The sequence below is a fragment of the Convolutriloba macropyga genome, chromosome 7 (genome assembly GCF_964194025.1).
Source record: "Convolutriloba macropyga chromosome 7, txConMacr16.3, whole genome shotgun sequence".
Lineage (NCBI taxonomy): Eukaryota > Metazoa > Xenacoelomorpha > Acoela > Convolutidae > Convolutriloba > Convolutriloba macropyga.
The window spans coordinates 35,214,129-35,238,123 of record NC_134474.1 but is presented as its reverse complement, the minus strand read 5'-3'; the positions used below and the strand labels follow the sequence as shown (position 1 = coordinate 35,238,123).

The following is a 23,995-nucleotide window of genomic DNA, read 5'->3' as shown; positions in this document are numbered from 1 at the left end:
GGAAAATCAATTTTTTGAACTGGGAAAGCAACTTCTCTCTGATTTCAAAAGTAGTAAAATAAAAATAATAAATTACAAAACGATCACAAATACAAATAGAAATTACAAATAGAAATTACAAATATTATACGTTATCAAAAAAATAGTCCAAGTTCCGTAAGCATAAGCTTTCTTCTCTGCACAGTGAAATGTCTTTTTGTGTCGATACGGATAATTGCTACAATCCCAGTCAGGATCCGAGTTATTGAGAAGTTTGGAAATTTTTGGACAACCAAGATCATCTAGATTCTCCACATCTTTACACAAGTAATTTGAGAGAAGATTACATTTCTCTAACCCTTTTGCAAAGTATTCTGTTGTAGGTGAACAATGTTGGTGAATGATTGATGACAACTCAGTGTATTCCAGTTTTCCATTGTTCCAATTAATCCCATGTAAATTTTTAGTGTTCCATTTTGCTTGAAAAGTAGGTTTATAGTCTTTGGGTGGGAGGAAACTGTATCCCAATACAATTCCATCCTTGAAAACACCCAACTCCTTGACAATTTTCCCTTCCAAGCACTCAATATCAAACACAACGGGAGACATTCTTTTTTCTAGGTTGAATTAATACAAAAATGATTAGTAGTCTAGCATTTTGAACATTTGAGGATGATAAAATTTAATAAAGACACAAAAGATTAACCCAGTTAAATGTCCCAAGAAACATGAGCTTGGAAAATTTGGTAACATGTAACAGTATCCTGGACCCTTGTTTGTAGTTGCTTTAACCGCTCCAGCAGAATCGTGTAGTATAGCATGTAATCGAAAAACTTTCAATCTAGCAAAGAAAAAATCTAAAAAGGAATTTCCATAACCAATAAGTCCTCCATGAGGAAATTTTTGGTTAATTTCCTCCAAATTTATATTCTCGTCCCAAATTTTACAGGCCGCTAAAAAACAGTTTTTGCGTTTTTCATTTTCGGGAAACATTGAAAGGATGCTTCCGTAGCAATTGAACATGTTGACAAGAATAACAATATCCATCAACTTTGCGTTCCTTCATCCATGTCAATGCAAGTTTTCATAAACTTTTCATTATAAGATAAAAGTGTAGGGAGATGCTCTAGTAAGTTCTCGTACTCTTCTTTTTTTAATTCAATATTTGTCAGAAAACTCCACTGATATCCGTTCCAACGATGTTCTGAAATGGTAACTTGTTGTTTATCTGAACGATATATAAGACTTGTTCTGCGTAATCCGTTGTGAATAACCCACTTAAATTCTGAAATTTGGGACTCTATGTCCAAATTTTCTAATTTGGGAAAATTTTGAGCTTCAAGAACAGTATAGGAATATCTTTTAAGTTCGTAATGAAGTCTAACGTGAAAAACCTTTGACTTGTCTCTGAGACTCAAAAAAATGTTTCTTGAGCAGCCAATATCCCAACTCATTCTCAGATCAAAGATTTTTAAAATGAAAAATTTATTGTAGAGAAGACAAAGACATATTACAAAATCACACAACAATTATTATTGAAATGTACATTGTTCAATGTTAGAAAAGTCATTCAAATTTTGAATCAGTTCCTTGAACTCGTCCAAACTGTAGCTGACATAAGTCACCTGCTTGAACTCATTGTTTTCCTTGCGACAAAAGAGCCGAATCTGCACATAAATGGAGGCTGGATTCTCCTGAACTTATTGAATGAAAGTCACATATATTCGCCGATTTCGTCCTATGCTGACCTCTCTGACTTTGTGACATCGTTGCAGCACATCCTCCATACATGGGTTCTTATCAAATTGAGTCGGGTGCTCACTCAGTTCCAACTCCCCATCCAGGATATTGTTCTTGAGGAAACAGAATTTCTTGAATTCGTAATCTCCTATTCGAAGTTGTTGGTACTTCTCAAATGTTCCAGAATTATCTTTTTTGAAGACTTGGAAAGTTGGTTCGGAAAAATTTTGTCCGTTTTTAAAAATCTGGGACACAGTAAATCTCCTAAATCTTTTTGGGTTAGAACCAAAGTCTATATAAAATGGAACCGAATCAGTTCCAGTTTTAGGTTGAGAATCGGTAAACATAGACGGAGCACTCGAGTAAAACGGAGAGACTTGAGAGAGAGACATTTTATCAACTTAATATGACAGAGAGAAATTAGTTGAATGATTTGACTTGCAATTTTACTTCCTCTATTGTTTCCGATCACCTTTATTTGGTAATGTTGTCATTATCTTTCTTTCATTTCCAAATATGGAAAGTTCAATTGCGTCATTTTGCAAAAATTCCTTATAAGGAAACTTAGTCAGAAATTTTAAGTTGAGCAAACATTTGAACTAGAGCAGCATATTTATCTTGATGTTTAGCACGTCTGTGTTGCATTAGCGAGTAATAGTGTTTGAAATAATTAGAACAAGTAAAACAACGGATTTTTCTGAGTTGCTGTCTCTTGAACCGTGTCATTTTTCAAATGAAATTTTCGCTGCGTTTGAACTGAATTGCGTTATTTCCTTATACGGTAGTTTAAAAGAATCACTCCAAAATCACTTTGTTTACAGAATGGCAGCAGTTATGTGTCAAGTTTTACCTGACTTTTATAAAAAATTTTGTGAGAAATCCTTGTTCATTTGCGTATCAGTTAAGGATTATAAACCTTACTTGCTTACTAGTGAATACTCTGTTGCGTCTCACAATTACACTTTTTGTCCTCTGAAAAATTGTTCTTATCACATAATTCTCATTTCATCTTCCATTAATGAATTACTCCAAAAATTGGATGATTTATCTTTTCAATATCAGACAGTGGACTGCTTATACACCTTATATAAACATCAGTTTTTTGGTCACACAAACGAAGAAGCAGGACTTGTTTTCACCCAATTGAAGAGAGCGGTACAACATAATTCGGAAAACAAATTTGTTGAAAAACTACCCAGCGTGTCTAAGAAGAGATTGAGTAGAAAAAAGTTCAAGAGACATCTACTGAGAGCTGAGCAAAGAAATGCAAGCACACAAACATTGAGATCATCCTTCTTCAACCGAATTCAGTCTCTTAAGAACTCAAAGTATGAGAGTGAATTAATAAAAATTGTTGATTGTTTACTAGATGGTCATGGAATAATTGATAACCCCATGTTGTACTTTGAAGTTAGAAAGTAATAAAGTGTTTGTACTAAAATGTTTTATTATTAGTGTATATTCTAAAAGTCGAAATTTGAAGTCGATTTGTTTGTTAAATGTCGAATTTTCACACAACATTTTTTGTTAAAAGTCAAAAATAGAACCTCAGATTTTTCATTAAAAATCAAAAATGTTACCAAACTGTGCGTGCAAAATGTGCAATTTTTTCTCATTTTTTTAAGTTTTAAGGTATGATTTTAAGCAAAAAACATAAATTTTAATAATTTTTAAAATGACAAATTTTGAATCTGTTCTTGCAGCTTAAAAATCGGATTTGTAACAGTAATTTTTTCTTAAAAATCGAATTTTTCTCGACATTTTTTGTTAAATGTCGAAAATAAATTCGACAATTTTCTTAAATATCAAAATTAAATTCGGTATTTTTCTTAATTGTCGAAAACAAATTTTCAATAATAACCAAGTACCTAAATTATCAAGTAACCTTTCGTGTTAATCTTTTATTCTGGAAAACTATAAAAAAAATTATAAAATTGAAAATGTAAATTTAATACGAAACACCCAAAAGGTATTCAGAAACTTTATTATTTTTACAAACAAATACAAAATAGTTTACAAAATTGAACATAGAAATCATTCAAAAAGAGTTTCAATAACATATTCTGGTAAGTTCTGAATTTCATTACCGAAACCTCTTTGTCGTTCAATTCTACCAGGTAGTTGAGTTGGTTGAACAGTGACTGGGGTATTAGGTACATCACTCAAAAAGATAGGGTTGTGAGCTGTTCCTTCCTCAATCGATGGGGTTGTCATCGAGGGTGTAGTTGACATGTCAGTAGATCCATAGTACTGCGCTGGATCAAAGTTTTCCAGATCGTTAAATGACGTGGTGGTACTAGTATCAATACTCAACTCGCTATGTTCTCTTCTATGAGCTCTTGAAGCTATTTGGAGAAGATTATTTTCCACCTCCGTGCCTGATACCTCACCTACATCCGGTGTAGTGAACCAACTGTTTGGAATTTGCCCTTCCTCCCAAGGAAATGTTTACTGAATATTTCCAGCTACGTAGTTGGCAGGAAAATCAGATCCATTAACGTGAGGATAGTGGTGTCCACTGACAACAGCAACTTCGTGTCCCATCGCATGAGTTCCGAGTTGATTCTCTGTGATTGGGACCTGTCCGTGATGATATGTATCAAACTGTTGTCGCTGGTGCTCAATAATGTGCCACACAGTAATGGGTAAAGTGATCAGAGACTCATACAGTCCGTTTGATAAATCTCGAACTCCTATCCGAGCAATATCCTCAGTAAAAGAAAATGAGTACAGAAGGTTATTATTTTGAACGGTGAACTCCATTTTGTAATAAATGATAGAAGAGGTTTTTGTTAGAAAGTGATGAGAATGGATGAAAAGATTCTTGTCGAGAACGTGATAAAAGCAATCAGTGGAGAGAAAGTTATAAAGCAGCAAATTTCCTTTTTAGGAAGGGAACAGGATATATAAGTTAGATTTAAACAAAAGTTAGAACTAAAGTAAGTATTTTTAAACAAGAAGAAAGTGAATGTTGGAGCTCGATAGCAGGATAAAATGTTGAGGAGTAGTTAGTATAATGTGAGAAAGTAGTGATGATGTTTTCAGAGAAGTTGGATCAAATGATAATGTCAAAATCAACAACCTCTATATATAGTGTGCTCTGTCCAATCAGACAACAGTAACCAAAGATGGAAGATTTTATGAGAAAAAGTGACCTTTAGCTTGAAATTTCTGGACGAACTGAAATTCAAATCCAAATTTGGGTAAAATTTTCTAACAAGGTAGGAAGTGAAGGATACATACAGGTTTCCGACTATGCTTTTACCTAAAATGGTCTATTTAAGTTGAAATGAAGTGACATAATTTACCAAAAAAGTCAAGCTTTGATAAATTTTTTCCAATTCGTCAAATTTCAGATCAATCTCGGAAAATGTTCCATTTTTGGAATCAAATTTCTGTATATATATACGTTAGGTAAACGAATTACGAACCTGATCAGTACTCCCACTGCATTGTAGTCGTTGTAATAATGGAAGTACAAAGCACTCTGTAGTGAAGAAGTTATTGTTATTGGTTCTGGGAGAGGAACAAAGTTTGTTTGTGAAATATTTCTGTACTGTTCCAATATATCGGGGACGGAGTTCAAAATGAACAACAATTCGTATTTGCTTACATGCAATTCTGAGGATAAATCGAAAGACTGTTTCGCAATAAACTCCTCATATTCAAATTTTTTAATAGAGAACGTTGCATACTCAAGTCCTTTACTAAATCGGATTATTCTGTTGGATTTTGTGAAAATGTCCAAAAAATTGTAAAAAAAGTATGAATCTACATCAATTTCGTCAATTTTGTATGAATCAGGTATACCTTCTTTTCTCTTGTAAATCTTCTCCAATATTTGTAAGTGGTTTTTGATCAACATGTTTCACAAATGAGTAAAATTTCACGTATTAATCTATTAAAATAAAAAAATGTTAAAAGAGAGAATGAGATAAGCAAAACGATATCATTAACTTTTACAACAAGTTTCTTAATACTAAAATTTGATTGGTTTGTAGTTTGTAATATAATCACGTTAACGTCAATTGTATATAAGTTATCTTCAATTAAAGTAGGAGTTTTCTTCTCTAATGTTTTAATATTATTGTAAAAACACATTTAGTGTTTTATCGATGAAATTACAAAATTAGTTTGTTTACAATAATATTTGTATTCTCTAAGTGAGCAAGCGTCTGACAGATAGATTTTGTTAAGAAGTCTGTTTTGGGATGAATAGTATTGTTTTGTAAAAAAGTAACACAAATCAGCAATATGACAAATAAATATAACTTAAGATTTCCGATTTTCCTCCAAGGAATAAGGTTACACATTTTTGATGTTTTCTGGATTTAAATACGATGTATAATGTAACACTGTGACTGCTTCGTAGGAAGTTCTTGAACTTTCGTATTGCGTAATGTTACCAAAAATAGAAATTACGTCATTTCCTTATATGGAAATAATTAGTCATAAAAGTTTTTCTAACTAAAAAACCAAAAATTGTATTCATTCTCACTTTGTTATCAGATACAGTTGCTCGGCAATTTACTTAAAATTTATTCAATTTATTTTGGATCACAACAATACAATGCCTTTTCTTGATAGAAATCTACCTGTCAAATGCTCAAAGTGTGAGAAAATGGTTGTCAAGCAGCAAATGGCTCGACACAAAAAATCGTGTGATAGTGGGACTTTAAAATGTCCCAAGTGTCCACATTTCTACACAAAGAGGAAAGAGGACTTGAACTACCACCTTGCTAAGCATCACGCTCCTCAAGAAAAGAAGCTTAGTACAGTGTGCACTATATGCTTGGAGGAATTTCCAAGTTTTTATTCTCTTCAACAACATAGGAGACGGAAACAAAGAACATCGACCAAAGTTGGAACCAAATCCAGCGAAAACTTGAAAGAAGTACTAGAATCGGAAGAATTGGACAGGAACAACGAACAGTTACAGCAGGAACTTAGTGCCTGTCAACACTTCTTTGACAATACTGAGATGGAGAATGGGAGACATAGAGTATTCAATTTTAAATTGTCGAGACTTGATCCCAGCGAAATTAATGAAAAACTGAAGGAAGTGTTTGAAAAGCTTAACTGTGCTGCAAAAATAAATTTATCCCTGGGATTTATTTTACGAAATGTTGACACAGACGAATACCGATACTTTTATGCTCATGAGAACAACACCTTCTTTGAGAAGTCTCATTTACTTTGTTCTAAGGGAGACTTAGTCTCACTTCAGGATAGAGTAGAGAAATTGGATTTGATTGAGACTTGTGCTCAAGAAAGGGCAAACACAAAATGGCGGTATGCACTAACTACGAATGTAACAGTTTTCTGTGCTCTTCTCAACAATATCCCAATGGGATGTTTAGATGCTGTTATACCTGAACAGTTGTTGAGGAGAAACGATGTAAATTGTCTTGTTACGAATGGATACGGAGAAACCTACAAGGACTACCTTTGCTTGTTTAGAGCTGTGGCTGTTCACTTGTATGGATCAGCTGAGCTGGAAACAAACGCAGCTAAGTTGTTCAGTGACTTTCTCCACGAGTCTGGTCATGACGCAATTAACTTTAGAGGAGTGTCAATGGATCACCTTGTGTTTGCTCAAAATGCTATAAAACACAACATTTTCATTTATGACATTGACATTGAGGACGGGGATTTTGTAGGTGAACTTGCCAGAAGAAGTATTGAGATGTACGAGAACAACATTAATCTACTGCGCTACAACAACCACATTTGCTATGTTGATGATATCAATACGTTTTTCAAACGATTCCGCTGTCCTAATTGTGATACCTTTATTAAGCGTGCTGGTAATTTCCACCGTCACGTAAAATCTTGTAAAGATAGGATACAGCACATTTATCCGAAGAGTGTTTACACTTTGAGAGAAACTTTGTTCGATAAACTTGACGGTTTTGGAATTGGATATGAGGAAGAACAAAAACTGTTCAAAAACTTGGCTGTATTTGACTTCGAATCAATCTGCGTTCCATCTAATGAACTAAAAGATACCAATACAACTACTTGGATAGGAAAACATGAACCAATATCTGTGTCCATTTCCTCTAATTTATTACAAGAACCTATTTTCCGTTGCAACAGAGACCCCAAGACACTGATTGTATCTTTTGTTGAAGCATTAGAAGAACTAGCTAGCAGAAGTAAAGCAGAAATGTTGCAAAAAATTTCCTCAATTGAAAATGCAATTAAAAACAGAGTAAGTTCTATTTTCGAGAAGCTAAATGGAAGGAAAGATGAGAGTACTCCAATGTTTGAATTTCAATATATCGAAGAAGAAGAAATTGATATGTCGACTCAATTCCTCCAAATTCAGAAAAATCAACTTCTCGAACTACAACAACATTTTGAACGTTATGTCAGCATTTTACCTGTATTTGGATTCAACAGCGGGAAATATGATCTGAATCTTATCAAGTCTTATTTACTACCCTACCTCATTCACGAGCGCGATAATCAACCAACGGTTATTAAAAAAGCTAATCATTTTGTATCCTTTAAATTTGGCGATGTTCAGTTTCTCGATATTCTAAACTTTCTTGGTGGAGCAACATCACTAGATTCGTTCCTCAAAGCTTACAAGACAAATGAGACCAAAGGGTTTTTCCCTTATGAATGGTTCGACTCACCAAACAAATTGGATGTAACTTTCCTACCCCCTTACGAATGTTTCTTTAGTAAGTTGAGAGATCACAATCCCTTGGAAAAAGAATTTACGGATTTCACAAAATTGTTGAATAGTGGACTTTCCCAACAGGAGGCTCTGAAAAAACTTAGGTTGAAGGTAGTGCCCCCCTCGGGATTCGACAACTACAATTACCTGGAAAGTGTGTGGGAGCACGAACAAATGACAACTTTTCAAGACTTTGTCAGGTGGTATAATAACAAAGATGTTGTCCCGACACTAGAAGTGATGCAGAAAATGATGGAATTCTATCATAACAAAGGGATTGATATGTTAAAACTGGGTTGCACACTACCTAATTTAGCAAATATTTGTCTACACAAATCAACTAATAGCAAATTCCATCCTTTCGTTGAAGCAGACAAAGATTTACATGATAAAATACGCGAAGATATGACCGGTGGTCCCTCTATTGTGTTTACTAGAAAAGCAATTGTGGATCAAACCTACATTCGAAACACAGAAAACATTTGCAAATCAATTGTGGGTATAGACGCCAGTCAACTTTACCCCTTCTCAATGTGTCAAGAAATGCCCACTGGGCTTTACACTAGATGGGAGTTTGATTCTGACTCTCAGAAGTTTAAAGCTAGACAAAATAAATCGAGGAAATTTGAGAACATGGTTATGTCGTACCTACAATCTCAACGTCCTAACTGCACTATTGAAAGCTACTACACAACTGGAACTCAGAAAAAGATTGATTGTTTTAATGTAGACGGATTTTGTGCTCACTGTAAAACTATTTTTGAAGCAATGGTTGTTACTTTCACTTTTGTGCATGTCAGGAAGCAAGAGCAAGCATGTCAGAGGAAGAGACTCAGAAAGGATTAAAGAAACGGGAATACGATGAACTAAGACGAGACTATTTGCGAAACAGAGGATATAAAGTTGTTGAGATATGGGAATGTAACTGGTAGGAAACTGTCAAAGGTGATGAATCTGTAAAAATTCACGTGAGAAACAATTTCCCATTCAAGCTACCTCTGACTCAAGAATCTCTACTTACAAAGATAAGAGAAGATAAACTATTTGGTTACGTTCAGTGTGATCTCGAAGTTCCAGATGGGTTGAAATACAAGTTCTCGAACTTTCCACCAATCTTTAAAAACTTTAATGTTAGTCGAGCAGATATTGGTGATTATATGAGGGATTATGCAATTGATAACGATTTACTCAAGCAACCGCAACGCATGTTAATTTCAAGCTTCAAGTTGGAGAATGGAACAGTCATAACACCATTACTCAATTTTTACCTTAGTCTTGGGCTAAAATGCACCAAAATTTATCGCTTCGTTCAGTACACACCCAAAAAATGCTTCAACAATTTTGTCCAATCGGTTGTTGATGCTAGAAGAGTTGGAGATGAAAATCCTGAATCAAGCGTTGTAGCAGAAACAATGAAACTGTTAGGGAATAGTTCCTATGGTTACCAAATCATGGACAGAAGCAGACATACAGAGACAAAATAATTGAACGATGAAAAGACACACAAAGCTATCAACGGGAAATTGTTTAAGAGACTTAACAGTGTGTCAAAAGAAATATACGAAGTTGAACTTGTAAAATCAAAAATTGAGCACCGTGAACCGATAATAGTCGGCTTTTTTATACTTCAGTACGCAAAATTACGTATGTTGGAGCTTTATTACAATTTTTTTGATAAATTTTGCGATGTCGACACGTTCGAAGAGTTAGAAATGGACACTGACTCCTTATACTTAGCTCTAGCGCACGATAATTTGTACGATTGCATTCGTCCATATAAAAAAGCAGATTGGGAAACTCTGAGGGAACACGATTGTGATGATTCTTTCAAAGCTGATGCTGTACAAAATTTCTTCCCTAGAACTTGTTGTGATAAACATAAAAAGCACGATAAGCGTGAACCAGGTCTGTTCAAGGAAGAATTTAGATGTACTGAAATGATTTGTCTCTGTAGCAAAACATATTGTTGCTACGATGCCAAATCGGATAAGTACAAATTCAGCAGCAAAGGACTGAACAAACGAACATTGGAAGAGACCGGAGATGGACCATTGGAAAAATATCGGCGAGTGATGGAAGAAATCATCAATTTAACATCTACAAATAGAGGATTTCGGACAATCAACCACTGCGTCGCTACCTATGAACAAACAAAGAAAGGACTCTCATATTTTTATCCTAAACGAAAAGTGTTATCTGATGGAATTCATACTGTACCCCTGGACCTGTAATTTATTGAATCAATTTTTGTTTTGTGAGCTCTCTCTGTTGTGTTTAAAATTACTTATAAGGTACTTGATTAATACTGTGTCTGTCTTTTTGTACCTTCATAATTCATTCTTATAAAAACTTTCAATTTTCTCAATTTTAGTGGATATAACTGACCTTAATACATTGCGGCGGCTATACCTAATCTTAATTTATTGCGGCGGCTATACCTAATTTTAATACATTGCGGCGGCTATACCTAATCTTAATACATTGCGGCGGCTATACTTAATCTTAATACATTGCGGCGGCTATACCTAATCTTAATACATTGCGGCGGCTATACCTAATCTTAATACATTGCGGCGGCTATACCTAATCTTAATACATTGCGGCGGCTATACCTAATCTTAATACATTGCGGCGGCTATACCTAATCTTAATACATTGCGGGGGCTATACCTGATCTTAATACATTGCGGCGGCTATACCTAATCTTAATACATTGCGGCGGCTATACCTAATCTTAATACATTGCGGCGGCTATACCTAATCTTAATACATTGCGGCGGCTATACCTAATCTTAATACATTGCTGTTGTTAAACCAAAAATATTGAAATTTACTGCGAGGGAAATTATCCATTATTGCGCGCTGCCTGTACAATTCCCCGCCTGTACGTACGCGCTGTCTGTACAATTCCCTGCGCGCTGCATGTATAATTCCCTGCTAATCCCTAAATGACCTCTAAAATCACGGTGACAAATGGCTCCGAAAAATCACCCTGATCTGCTCCCACCTTACTACTCACCCCCTGGAACACCCCTAGATTTATCCCCAATCCTAATACATTGCGGAGGATATTCCTAATCTTAATACGTGGCGGCCGCTATAACTAATCTTAATACGTGGCGGCCGCTATTACTAATCTTAATACGTGGCGGCCGCTATAACTAATCTTAATACGTGGCGGCCGCTATAACTAATCTTAATACGTGGCGCCCGCTATTACTAATCTTAATACATGTACGCCTATACCCTATCTTAATACATTAGTGTAGACCCTCTCTCAAAAATTACTCCTATACCCTATCTTAATACATGGGGTCTACACCCCCCCCCCCCCGGGGAGACTTGCTCACCCTATTACTACTGTCTTTTTTTGTTGTTTTTTTTAAACCGCTGAAAAAAATTTTTGGACAGGTCCTAATACCCTCCTATAGAGGCGTGTGTGATCATAAACATATTGGATGTTTTCAATTGCCAACTAATGTTTTCCCTTACTTCGAAATTAATTGTTTAAAAATTTATGCCAATTTGTTTTTTTTTGTCTAATTGTTACCGAGCCTTTTTATTGAGTGGTCCCATATCTTTTCTAGTGAAATACAATTTGTTTTGTTTAGTTTCACTTTTATCCGATGCTATTATGATTTTGTTAGTAAGATTTTTAAAATGGGCATAAAGTTTTGGATGTAAATAATGTTTGTTGTTATTGTTGTTTGATTTTGTTGTTGTCTGGACTTGCTTTCTTAATAATGACAGATCTCATAAATCTATCGCAGCATTTTTACTCCTACTGAGTTATTTGCGTTGGAGGCGATCTTTAATATCTGATTTTTTGGGGCTTTCTATCTGCTCCTCATTTGGTAGATATTTATGCCAAAAATGTGGATGAGCGGTGTCGGAACTTAATGTGCGAACGCACATTACCGAGCCTCCTTGTCCAGTTTCAAAGGTCATTTAAATGTCAAACACCATGTCAAAATTGTTTTGTGCTAGTTTTGATTAACCCCCATTTATCAAGCTATATTGTGAAGTATGATATTTCGAATTGTTAGCATATTTACTGTCTTAGTGTGGTTAAATTCTATTTTGTTTCTTAATTTGTTATTATAGCAGATCAAAATTGTGCTGTAATTGTTTTGAACACAACAGAAACTCTCATTGTGAAGTCTTGTGGAAAGTTGAAATTGTATCAACGTAAATTCTGATTGCAATTTTTAACTCAAAAGTGGCTGTTTTTAAATTAGCCAAAAAGTCGGAACTGATTTGTTTTGAACCTACAGAAATACTGTCCGAAAAGGTTTTTAGATTAATGTTTAAATTGATTATCGGACCGACTGTACAAAATTAATATTTACTCTACAAAGTCTTCATTTGCAGCCGTAACAGTGAACGTTTGAAAACTTCCTCGTTGCCCACAATGCCTCATTTTAAAAGGTCCACGCATAATGATTGACAAACTTAATTCTCCCAGAAGAACCAGCAAATAGTCTCTATTGCCAATTCATTGTAATTATGAAATCTTGACCCAAGAAAACTCTCTTCACATAAATAGGCTTGTCGTGTTCATTCTATGCTTAAGATGAATAAACTACTCATGGGATGACTGTTTATATGTGAGGACAAGCCGTGCTAATCAATTGTTTTTTACAATTCAAAGAATTTGAATTGTATTGGGGCGCTGTCTTTTTTACAATTCAAAGAATTTGAATTGTATTGGGGCGCTGTCTTTTTTTTAAGATCTGTTCACACATTTTCATGATTTTTGAAGTCAAATTGGAGTAGTGATTTTGGTCACGCCGAAACAGGAAATGGAGCGAAAAAGCGAGTGGTTTTGCGGCGTGAATTTTTTTCGCTCTAATTTTAAAGTAGAGTGAGAAAGCGGTGTTTGAACAAAAAATCGCTTGCTCGCTAGTGGTTTTTTTGTTCACATGCGGCAATTTTACTTAGTTTTTTTACTGTTTTTTCGATTTTTTGGATCGGATTTTCTTCTGAATGGTTTTACCAATCCTTTCATGGTTAATTCTAGGCCTAGTTTTTTGTTTGAACTAAATTTCAATTTCTCGCCAGTGTTTTTTTGTTCACATGCGGCATTTTGACATTGATTTTCGGTGTTTTTTTAAATTTTTTTTAAAATTGGTTTTCCCAATTCATTTGTAGTCCATTCTAGGTCTAGTTTTTCATTTAGTCAATGAAAATTCATTGAATTGTACGTCAGGACTTGTCGTGCTATGTTTTTTTAAGATCGTTCACACATTTTCATGATTTTTGAAGTCAAATTGGAGTAGTGATTTTGGTCACGCCGAAACAGGAAGTGGAGCGAAAAAGCGAGTGGTTTTGCGGCGTGAAATTTTTTCGCTGTAAATTTTAAGTAGAGTGAGAAAACGGTGTTTGAACGAAATTTCGCTTTCTCGCTAGTGGTTTTTTGTTTACATGCGGCAATTTCACTCTGATTTTTACTGTTTTTTCGATTTTTTGGATCGGATTTTTTTCTAAATGGTTTTGCCAATCCATTCACAGCTCATTCTAGGCCTAGTTTTCTGTTTGAATTAAATTTTCATTACTCGCTTTTGGTTTTTTTTGTTCACATGCGGCATTTTGACATTGATTTTCTGTTTTTTCTTATTTTTTTTATCTGATTTTTTTAAAATGGTTTTCTCAATCCACTCATAGTCCATTCTAGGTCTAGTTTTTCTGTTTAGTCAATGAAAATTCTTTGAATTGTACGTCAGGACTTGTCCTGCTATGTTTTATTATTGTGGCAATATTTTAGTTCCTATTGTGAGCTTCGTGGAGGCATCGCAGACAGTGGAAGAAGGAGAAAGAGATGTGTTTGTGACGGTCACTCGAAAGGGAGATAGTTCCAAATATGAGTCAAGTGTCACAGTGGTGTGCGAGGAGCCCACTCCCAATGAGCTACCCTCGGGCGTTTCTCCTGTGGGTTAGTTTACAAACTATCTGTGAAGTCCAGGCTGCAAAGCGTATTGCGTCTAATCGCCCTACCCTCCAACTCGATACACTAAATGCTTTTGGCAAACGACGAGAATTGTAGATTCTCTTAAATAGCTGAAAACGCTCAAAAGGCTCTCGTTCCACGATTTTTTTTTGACTTCTTTTATTTTGTTCCCAGGTTAAGGTGCTCGTTAATGATCAGATAAAAACGCACTGTGCAAAGTACTTTTACTACACGGACAACCTCACTAGTCAAAATCTGCTCAAAGTTTTATCATGAACGAGCTCAAAATATGATAATTAGGAAGCTACAATTTTTTTCAGAACTTTAGGGAACTTTAGTTCACTAATACTGCTCAGCAATTAGCTCCTAGCAATATATTTGCGAGGATTGAAAAAAGTTTAGGCCATTTTACTTTAAAATCAGAAAAATTACCATCTTTGCGGTGATTATATCGAAGAAGTTTTATTGCTTTCGAATCATAAAAATATATACACATTATGATTGAGTGTTTCAGATCTACGTGTTTAGGATAACTGTTAGATGGAATTGCCTAAAAACGAGCTAAATCTGAAAAAATTCACCAACAAGCTTAGAGCGATCACAATTCTAAAAGCGAGCGTAAATCTGATCATGGCAGATTGTTGTCCTGGATGAGTCTGATCATCAAAAAGCGTCTCAAACTAAATTTATTGTGTTTTTTTTGTAGTAAGATTCCTAGCAGCAGTTATCAAATTTTGGACTAAAATTACTCGAAATTCTTTTAAATACGAGTTTGAAGATCCTTTTGACTCATTGAGCTGCCCATCATCTAAAATTTTAAGTTTTTATTGGTCATGTTAGGTGGTTCATGATTCCTACTAATGAAACAAGAGTATTTAAGAATTTTGATATTTTATAACGCGTCTTCTACCAAGATTATATACAAACTTTTGCTAATCATATAGAAATCATACCAAAGTTACTCAGATTCTCGAAATTAAAAAATTTTGTTTTCGAAAGAATTTCTGAAAATTTCCGAGTAATCATCATGTAGTAATTTCAAGGTAATATATGACATGCAACGAATCGATGGATTTCATGTATTCTGAAAGTTATTGAATTAACTTTAAACCCATACAGATTCCTGTGTGCTTCTTTACTTACACAAAATCCAGAGAATGACTGAGCACTGTAATTTAGAAGATGTTTTTGATGTTTTTTCTCATGAGTGAGATGAATGGGTATTCAATAGTTCGATCTCTCTAGCAAAGGCGAGATTATGTTCTTATAAACAAACTGAGACCTATAATGTTATCTTGACTCTTCTATCACTAAATCGGCGACGAATTAACAAAGAGACGTACCAAAATGTAGATTTTTCAACGTATGTGATTGGTTGAGAAATATAAAAGACTGTTTCTTTATGCGTTTAATTAGCCTAAATTTCACTTAAAATAATTATAGATTATATTTTTTTACCGCATCTGGCCATGCCTTAGCGGCCCGTGGGACTTGATATGAATGTATCACAACCGAACGTGAGATCAGTTTTCCCCCAAAAAATATAATTTTTCTCTTTCGGCTCATTGCAATTTATGTGCAATTTTACGTTAACATTCGTATCCTATTTTAAAACACTGATAATTTGTTGAGCAATCAGAAAACAATATTCCCATTTTCTCAATTGTGATTGGCCAGCAATAAAAATTCTATATTTTTTGTATGTCTCCTATTTTCACTAGCGCCCACTAAATTACTAAATTGCATGCTAGTATATTTTGGCGTGGCACAATATGTTGACGCGGAATCACTTCAGTGCTTCCTCAGCACCAAAATTTGAGAAAACCGAATTTGTAGAGAAAACATATTCGTGTTCAAGCTAGGATCATAAATAATTTCCTTGAACTCCTAAAAGGATCATGCATGGTTTCTTTGATGTCATGCAATGATCCTGCAAGGAAATGCTGAGAATTTATTATGCCTGTATGACTACTTATGACGACTCGGGTCATATTCGAATGATTATAGTTAGCATCAAAACGGTCGGCTACGTGTCACCTCGCAACCCATGTTATCAAATTTGGGATTTTTTTAAAAAAAGAACAAAACACCATCTGAAATTTGATGTAATTATCTGACTTATTTTTTTATTTGAATTCTTTTTGTTCAGCACCTAATATCATAGTTGTCAAATTCTGTATCACATTTTCCCCAGTAAGGGAAAATTCTTGCCCAGTTTTAATGCACAAAGGCAAAACTGTTTGTGACCGAGACCCATTTTCAATCACCATTTTAGAGCGAATATGCTTTAACTGTGACTTTTACAGATAAAGACGACTATAGCTGCATCCAAAAGCGTGTGGTATTTGAGGAGAAAGCGAACAAGAAATTTATGCGATTTCGGATTGCCGACGATGCGCCCAATTATACCAGTGCAAACAACTCATTGGGGATCCGACGGGAGGGAAAAGAGGCGCTCAGGTTGAGAATGGTTGATTTCTCCAACTGTAGACCAGACCCTGTGGTAAAGAAGGATGAATTCTGGGTGTACATTACTGATGAAACGGACAGTAAGTGTATATATACATTCATTAATAATCAGGCAAAATTAATGGAAACAATGGAATTCGCTTCTTTGTTGAAATTTTTTACCAAAATAAATGAGTGTATGCTAATACTTCAAGCTTTGTCTCGACTCAGGTCGAAGTTTGAGTTTATGTCCTCATCTATGGTGGACACCCTTTTTGGACGCGAACGTTGCGTTCAGACATACACATGCAATGAATTTTTAACGACCAAAATAAACGCTCCGACTACTTACGGTCGAGCCACATTTTGCCACATACACTAGCCACGTTCTGCCCCACAGACGAGCTACAAACTTCGTCATAGACGAACTAAAGTCTGCATTTTAAACTTTTTGAGCTTTTTTTACATGTTTTTGCACACAACACAAACAGGAGATACAAAACAAATAATATGACGAAATTGCAAAACTTGACTTTATATATCAGGCATCGTTAATCTGTTTATACTATGGCCATCATTAGTCAACAGACCCCTTGTTTTACTTACTCTGTATTGGCTACCCAGGTCGAGGTTATCCTTTGTGCTCGTTTATGACGCAGACCGTTTTTGAACGCACACAGGGGGTATGGTGCGTTCAAACATACACAGGCGAGGAATTTTTTTGAACGAGCAACATAAACGCACCAAGTACTTACGGTCGAGCCAAAGTCTGCCCCATAGACGAGCCAAAAACTGCCCCATAGACGCACCAATTCTGCAGCATAGACGAACCAAAAACTGTCCCATAGACGCACCACTTCTGCAACACAGACGAGCTAGAAACTTTATCATAGGCGAGCTAAAGTCTGCACCATACACTTTTTTACATCTTTTTTTATAAACCTTTTTTAAGAAATATGATGAATGTGTCCAGGTTTTTTCGTGATACCTCTTACTATCTCGAACTGCAAGAAAAACTGTCCGCACTTTAGGCGAGTTTTCCTTTGCAGCCCAAGAAAAAAACAGAGGCTCTGATAGCTAAAAAGACACAAACAGGTTCCGGATAAGCCAGAACCTAAAAAAAAACAAAAATATAGCACCAAAACAACAAAAAGTAGCACCATAACATATAAAGGCAAGGAAGACAGACAACATAATGGGAAAGTCCCTCTGAGGGCACAGGGAAAGGGGCGCCTAAGAAAAAAACCAATTTTTTTCCTATTTGAAAAATCATTTTTTTAATAAGCGAATAAGTCGATATTTCCGATTGAAATTCGAAATTTTTTCTAGGAAAGTTAGGCGGACCATTCTTTTAGCATTACAACCTAAATAGTACGGGTAGTCTGGGATATCAATTTGGTTCATTTTGAACAACTCCTTGATCCGATAAAAAAGGCCTATTTTTAAAATTCGCTAATCGCGAAATTCGCAAATTTTCGTATGAAAAACTAACTTTTTTCCAAGGCATGCTATACCAAAAAGTCTTTTTTTCCTATGCTCTACCTACACAGGGGATACTCCATACCGAGTTTGGTTTGATTTGAACAACTCCTTGACCCGATAAAATTTCTATATTTTTGAAAAAAGAATATGCGAATAAGTCGATATTTCCGATTGAAATACGAAAATTTTTTCTAGGAAAGTTAGGCGGACCATTCTTTTAGCATTACAACCTAAATAGTATGGGTAGTCTGGGATATCAATTTGGTTCATTTTGAACAACTCCTTGATCCGATAAAAAAGACCTATTTTTAAAATTCGCTAATCGCGAATTTCGCAAATTTCCGTATGAAAAACTAACTTTTTTGCTAGACAAGCTATACCAAAAATTTTGTTTTGTTTAACACTATAACTAAACAGGGGATACTCCATACCAAGTTTGGTTCAATTTGGACAGCTCTATGACCTAATCAAAAAGACCTATTTTCAAAATTATTTAAAATTAACTATTCGAAATAATCGCAAATTTCCGTAATAAAAACTAACTTTTTTCCTAGCCAAGCTATAACAACAATTCTTGTTTTCCTATTCCCCAACTACACAGGGGATACTCCATTCCAAGTTTGGTTTGATTTGAACAACTCCTTGACCCGATGAAAAAGACCTATTTTTAAAATTCCTTTTTCGAGAAATTCAAAAAATTCCGTATGAAATACTAACTTTTTTCTTAGGCAAGCTATAACAAAAATTCTTTTTGTTTTACATTCTAGTTACACTAGTGATACTCCATGCCGAGTTTAATTTGATTTGAACAACTCCTTGACCCAATAAAATTTAACTATTTTTTTAAATTATTTAAAATTAGTTATTCGAATTAATCGGAAATTAACGTGCGAAAAACTAATTTCCTTCCTAGGCAAGCTACACCAAAATATCTTTTTGTCTCAGAGTCTACTTACCCTGGGGATACTCCATAACAAGTTTGGTTTGATTTGAACAACTTTTTGATCCGATAAAAAGACCTATTTTTAAAATTCCTTTTTCGAGAAATTCAAAAAGTTCCGAATGAAATACTAACTTTTTTCTAGGATAGCTATACCAAAAATTCTTTTTCTCTCAGAGTCTACCTACACAGGGGATACTCCCTACCAAGTTTGGTTTGATTTGAACAACTCTTTGACCCGATAAAATTTAACTATTTTTTAAAATTATTTAAAATTAATTATTCGAATTAATCGGAAATTAACGTACGAAAAACTAACTTGCTTCCTAGGCAAGCTATACCAAAAAGTTTTTTTGTCTCGCGAAGGACCAATACAACTCGAGGCACAACCCTGCGGAACGACGATCAGCAGAACACCGGAGAACCAGCCTGACAATCAGTTTCCTATCACCTTATAAAAACCTGATAAAACCTACCTACCCTGGGTCTACCCTGAGTCTACCTACCCTGGGTATTCTCCATACCAAGTTTGGTTTGATTTGAACAACTTTTTGATCCGATAAAAAAGACCTATTTTTAAAATTCCTTTTTCGAGAAAATCAAAAAGTACCGTATGATATACTCACTTTTTTTCTAGGCAAGCTATACGAAAATTTCCTTTTGTCTCGAAATCTACCTGGGGATACTCCATACCAAGTTTGGTTTGATTTGAACAACTCTTTGACCCGATAAAATTCAAATATTTTTTAAAATTATTTAAAATTAATTATTCGAATTAATCGGAAATTAACGTACTAAAAACTAACTTCCTTGACCCAATAAAATTTCTATATTTTTGAAAATAGAAAAAGCGAAAAAGTCGATATTTCCGATTGAAATACGAACTTTTTTCTATGGAAGTTAGGCGGACCATTCTTTGGGCATTACAACCTAAATAGTACTGGTGGTCTGGGATATCAATTTGGTTCACTTTCAACAACTCTAAGATCCGATAAAATTTAACTTTTTTTTAAAATATAATAAGCGAAAAAGCCGATATTCCCGATTGAAATACGAAGTTTTTTTCTATGAAAGTTAGGCGGACCATTCTTTTTGCATTACAACCTAAATAGTACTGGTCGCCTGGGATATCAATTTGGTTCACTTTAAACAACTCTAAGATCCGATAAAGTTTAACTATTTTTTAAAATTGCTTAATTGAAATAATCGCAAATATCCGTACGAAAAACTAACTTCCTTCCTCGGCAAGCTACACCATAATATTTTTTTGTCTTAGAGTCTACCTACCCTGGGGATTCTCGCTACCAAGTTTGGTTCACTTTGGACAACTCCTTGACCCAATAAAATTTCTATATTTTTGAAAATAGAAAAAGCGAAAAAGTCGATATTTCTGATTGAAATACGAACTTTTTTCTATGGAAGTTAGGCGGACCATTCTTTGGGCATTACAACCTAAATAGTACTGGTGGTCTGGGATATCAATTTGGTTCACTTTCAACAACTCTAAGATCCGATAAAATTTAACTTTTTTTTAAAATATAATAAGCGAAAAAGCCGATATTCCCGATTGAAATACGAAGTTTTTTTCTATGAAAGTTAGGCGGACCATTCTTTTTGCATTACAACCTAAATAGTACTGGTCGCCTGGGATATCAATTTGGTTCACTTTAAACAACTCTAAGATCCGATAAAGTTTAACTATTTTTTAAAATTGCTTAATTGAAATAATCGCAAATATCCGTACGAAAAACTAACTTCCTTCCTCGGCAAGCTACACCATAATATTTTTTTGTCTTAGAGTCTACCTACCCTGGGGATTCTCGCTACCAAGTTTGGTTCACTTTGGACAACTCCTTGACCCAATAAAATTTCTATATTTTTGAAAATAGAAAAAGCGAAAAAGTCGATATTTCTGATTGAAATACGAACTTTTTTCTATGGAAGTTAGGCGGACCATTCTTTGGGCATTACAACCTAAATAGTACTGGTGGTCTGGGATATCAATTTGGTTCATTTTGAACAACTCCTTGATCCGATAAAAAAGGCCTATTTTTAAAATTCGCTAATCGCGAAATTCGCAAATTTCCGTATGAAAAACTAACTTTTTTCCAAGGCATGCTATACCAAAAAGTCTTTTTTTCCTATGCTCTACCTACACAGGGGATACTCCATACCAAGTTTGGTTTGATTTGAACAACTCTTTGACCCGATAAAATTCAAATATTTTTTAAAATTATTTAAAATTAATTATTCGAATTAATCGGAAATTAACGTACGAAAACTAACTTCCTTCCTAGGCAAGCTATACCAAAAACATTTTTTGTCTCAGAGTCTACCTACCCTGGGGATTCTCGCTACCAAGTTTGGTTCACTTTGGACAACTCCTTGGCCCAATAAAATTTCTATATTTTTGAAAATAGAAAAAGCGAAAAAGTCGATATTTCCGATTGAAATACGAACTTTTTTCTATGGAAGTTAGGCGGACCATTCTTTAGGCATTACAACCTAAATAGTACTGGTGGTCTGGGATATCAATTTGGTTCACTTTCAACAACTCTAAGATCCGACAAAATTTAACTATTTTTTAAAATATAATAAGCGAAAAAGCCGATATTCCCGATTGAAATACGAAGTTTTGTTCTATGAAAGTTAGGCGGACCATTCTTTTTGCATTACAACTTAAATAGTACTGGTAGACTGGGATATCAATTTGGTTCACTTTAAACAACTCTAAGATCCGATAAAGTTTAACTATTTTTTAAAATTGCTTATTTGAAATAATCGCAAATATCCGTACGAAAAACTAACTTCCTTCCTAGGCAAGCTACACCAAAATATTTTTTTGTCTTAGAGTCTACCTACCCTGGGATTACTACATACCAAGTTTGGTTTGATTTGAACAACTCCTTGACCCGATGAAAAAGACCTTTTTTTAAAATTCGTTATTCGAGAAATACGCAAATTTCCGTATGAAAAACTAACTTTTGTCCTAGGTAAGCTATACCAAAAATTCCTTTTTTCCTATGCTCTAACTACACAGGTGATACTACATACCAAGTTTGGTTTGATTTGGACAACTCCTTGAACCGATGAAAAGTAACCGAGCATTCAGTCGCTATGCCCTGTTTTCAATTGGCACCAAACGCTAGTTCGTTTATAGTTTCCCGAAGGGTGCATCAAAAGCATTCAACATAGTCTTAAAAGTTTTGTGCAATGATATCGCAACTCATATTAACCGGTTATCAACATAAACACTCTGATTACAGAAAACTTAAAGATCGAGCAGTGAGCATGTGGTCATTTTCGGAGGTTCGAGATCGAAAATCGTTAATAACTTCTAAAATACTAACCAATCGAAACCCATATGCAGCACCTAGTTATTAGTTTCTACATATAACAAGGAGTAAAACAAGCCATAGTACATCACTTTTGGACCATCCATGCACGAAAAATTTCAAAATGCACGTTTGGTACCCCCAAGACCTCAAGGGGGGCTGCACCACCTGCAGAGGCAAAATGCACCCCCAAGACCGCTGAAAACCTATATGCAGCACCTAGTTATTAGTTTCTACATATAACAAGGAGTAAAAAAAGCCATAGTACATCACTTTTGGACCATCCATGCACGAAAAATTTTAAAAATGCACGTTTGGTACCCCCCAAGACCTCAAGGGGGGTGCACCACCTGCAGAGGCAAAATGCACCACCAAGACCGCTGAAAACCTATATGCAGCACCTAGTTATTAGTTTCTACATATCACAAGGAGTAAAACAAGCCATAGTACATCACTTTTGGACCATACATGCACGAAAAATTTCAAAATGCACGTTCGGTACCCCCCAAGACCTCAAGGGGGGTTGCACCACCTGCAGAGGCAAAATTCACCACCAAGACCACAAAAAACCTACATGGAGCACCCAATATCTAGTTTCTACGTATAACAAGGAGTAAAATAAGCCATAGAACATAATTTTTGGACCATTCTTGCCCGAAAAATTTCAAATTGCACCTTTGGTACCAAACACCTCAATTTGGGCAGTTACAGAGCTACAGAGACGAATTTTGGTGTTTTCCTGCAGGGGAACGCACTGGAAAATGATATGGGTGCATTCAGGACTTGTTATTGTAACTTAATTAGCTATTAAAAACATCCAGTACAGCTGTTTTACAACACCGAAATTTCGACCATCATGAATTTCGAGGTTTTGGAGTAATTCTCTTGTTTACCCCCAAAATACTACAAACCACTGTCCAACTGTCATGAGAACATTTATCAGCAGTAACAAGGTGCTTAATACCAAGCGGTTGCGCTTATGTTGAGCGAATTTGGTTTTGTAGTTTTTGAGAAATTAATGAAAACTACTTTAAACGTAGTAAATTTTTTTAAAAATTATCCCATCTCAGTTGAAATTATATCAAAATGCATGTCTCAAACGGCTGGTTGACCAAAAAATGACAGACCTCTTGCTTCGAGCATATCACGGCTGACATTCAGAAAGTTTTGTCATACGAAATTTCAGTTTCTATAACTCCAAAACAATCGTTTTTGCAGGTTGTACCGAAATGCACAGAAAAAGCAGTAAAAAAGTCCGAGTGTTTGCGTTTTTGAACATAAAACTTTTTGTTTAAGTTTGGTATCTAATTATTACCACAAAGTACATGAACTGAGCAAGATAACAAGCCTACGAACATACCAATTGATACGGTAATCGTGAAGATATCAATAAATCTGTTTAATGAGGTAATATATAAGGTTAAATTTTCTTCCAG

The 23,995-nt window shown here is 35.0% G+C and overlaps 1 protein-coding gene across 2 annotated transcripts in view; it reads left to right on the top strand.

Moving 5' to 3' along the window:
- LOC142342815 (FRAS1-related extracellular matrix protein 3-like) overlaps nucleotides 1-23,995 on the top strand; it is a 190,417-nt gene that overhangs the window by 98,168 nt on the left and 68,254 nt on the right. For both annotated transcript variants that reach the window (XM_075394404.1, XM_075394405.1), the window contains 2 exons: nucleotides 14,172-14,339; nucleotides 16,661-16,903. In XM_075394404.1, the coding sequence (XP_075250519.1) occupies nucleotides 14,172-14,339; nucleotides 16,661-16,903 (411 nt within the window). The remainder of the gene's footprint in view (nucleotides 1-14,171; nucleotides 14,340-16,660; nucleotides 16,904-23,995) is intronic.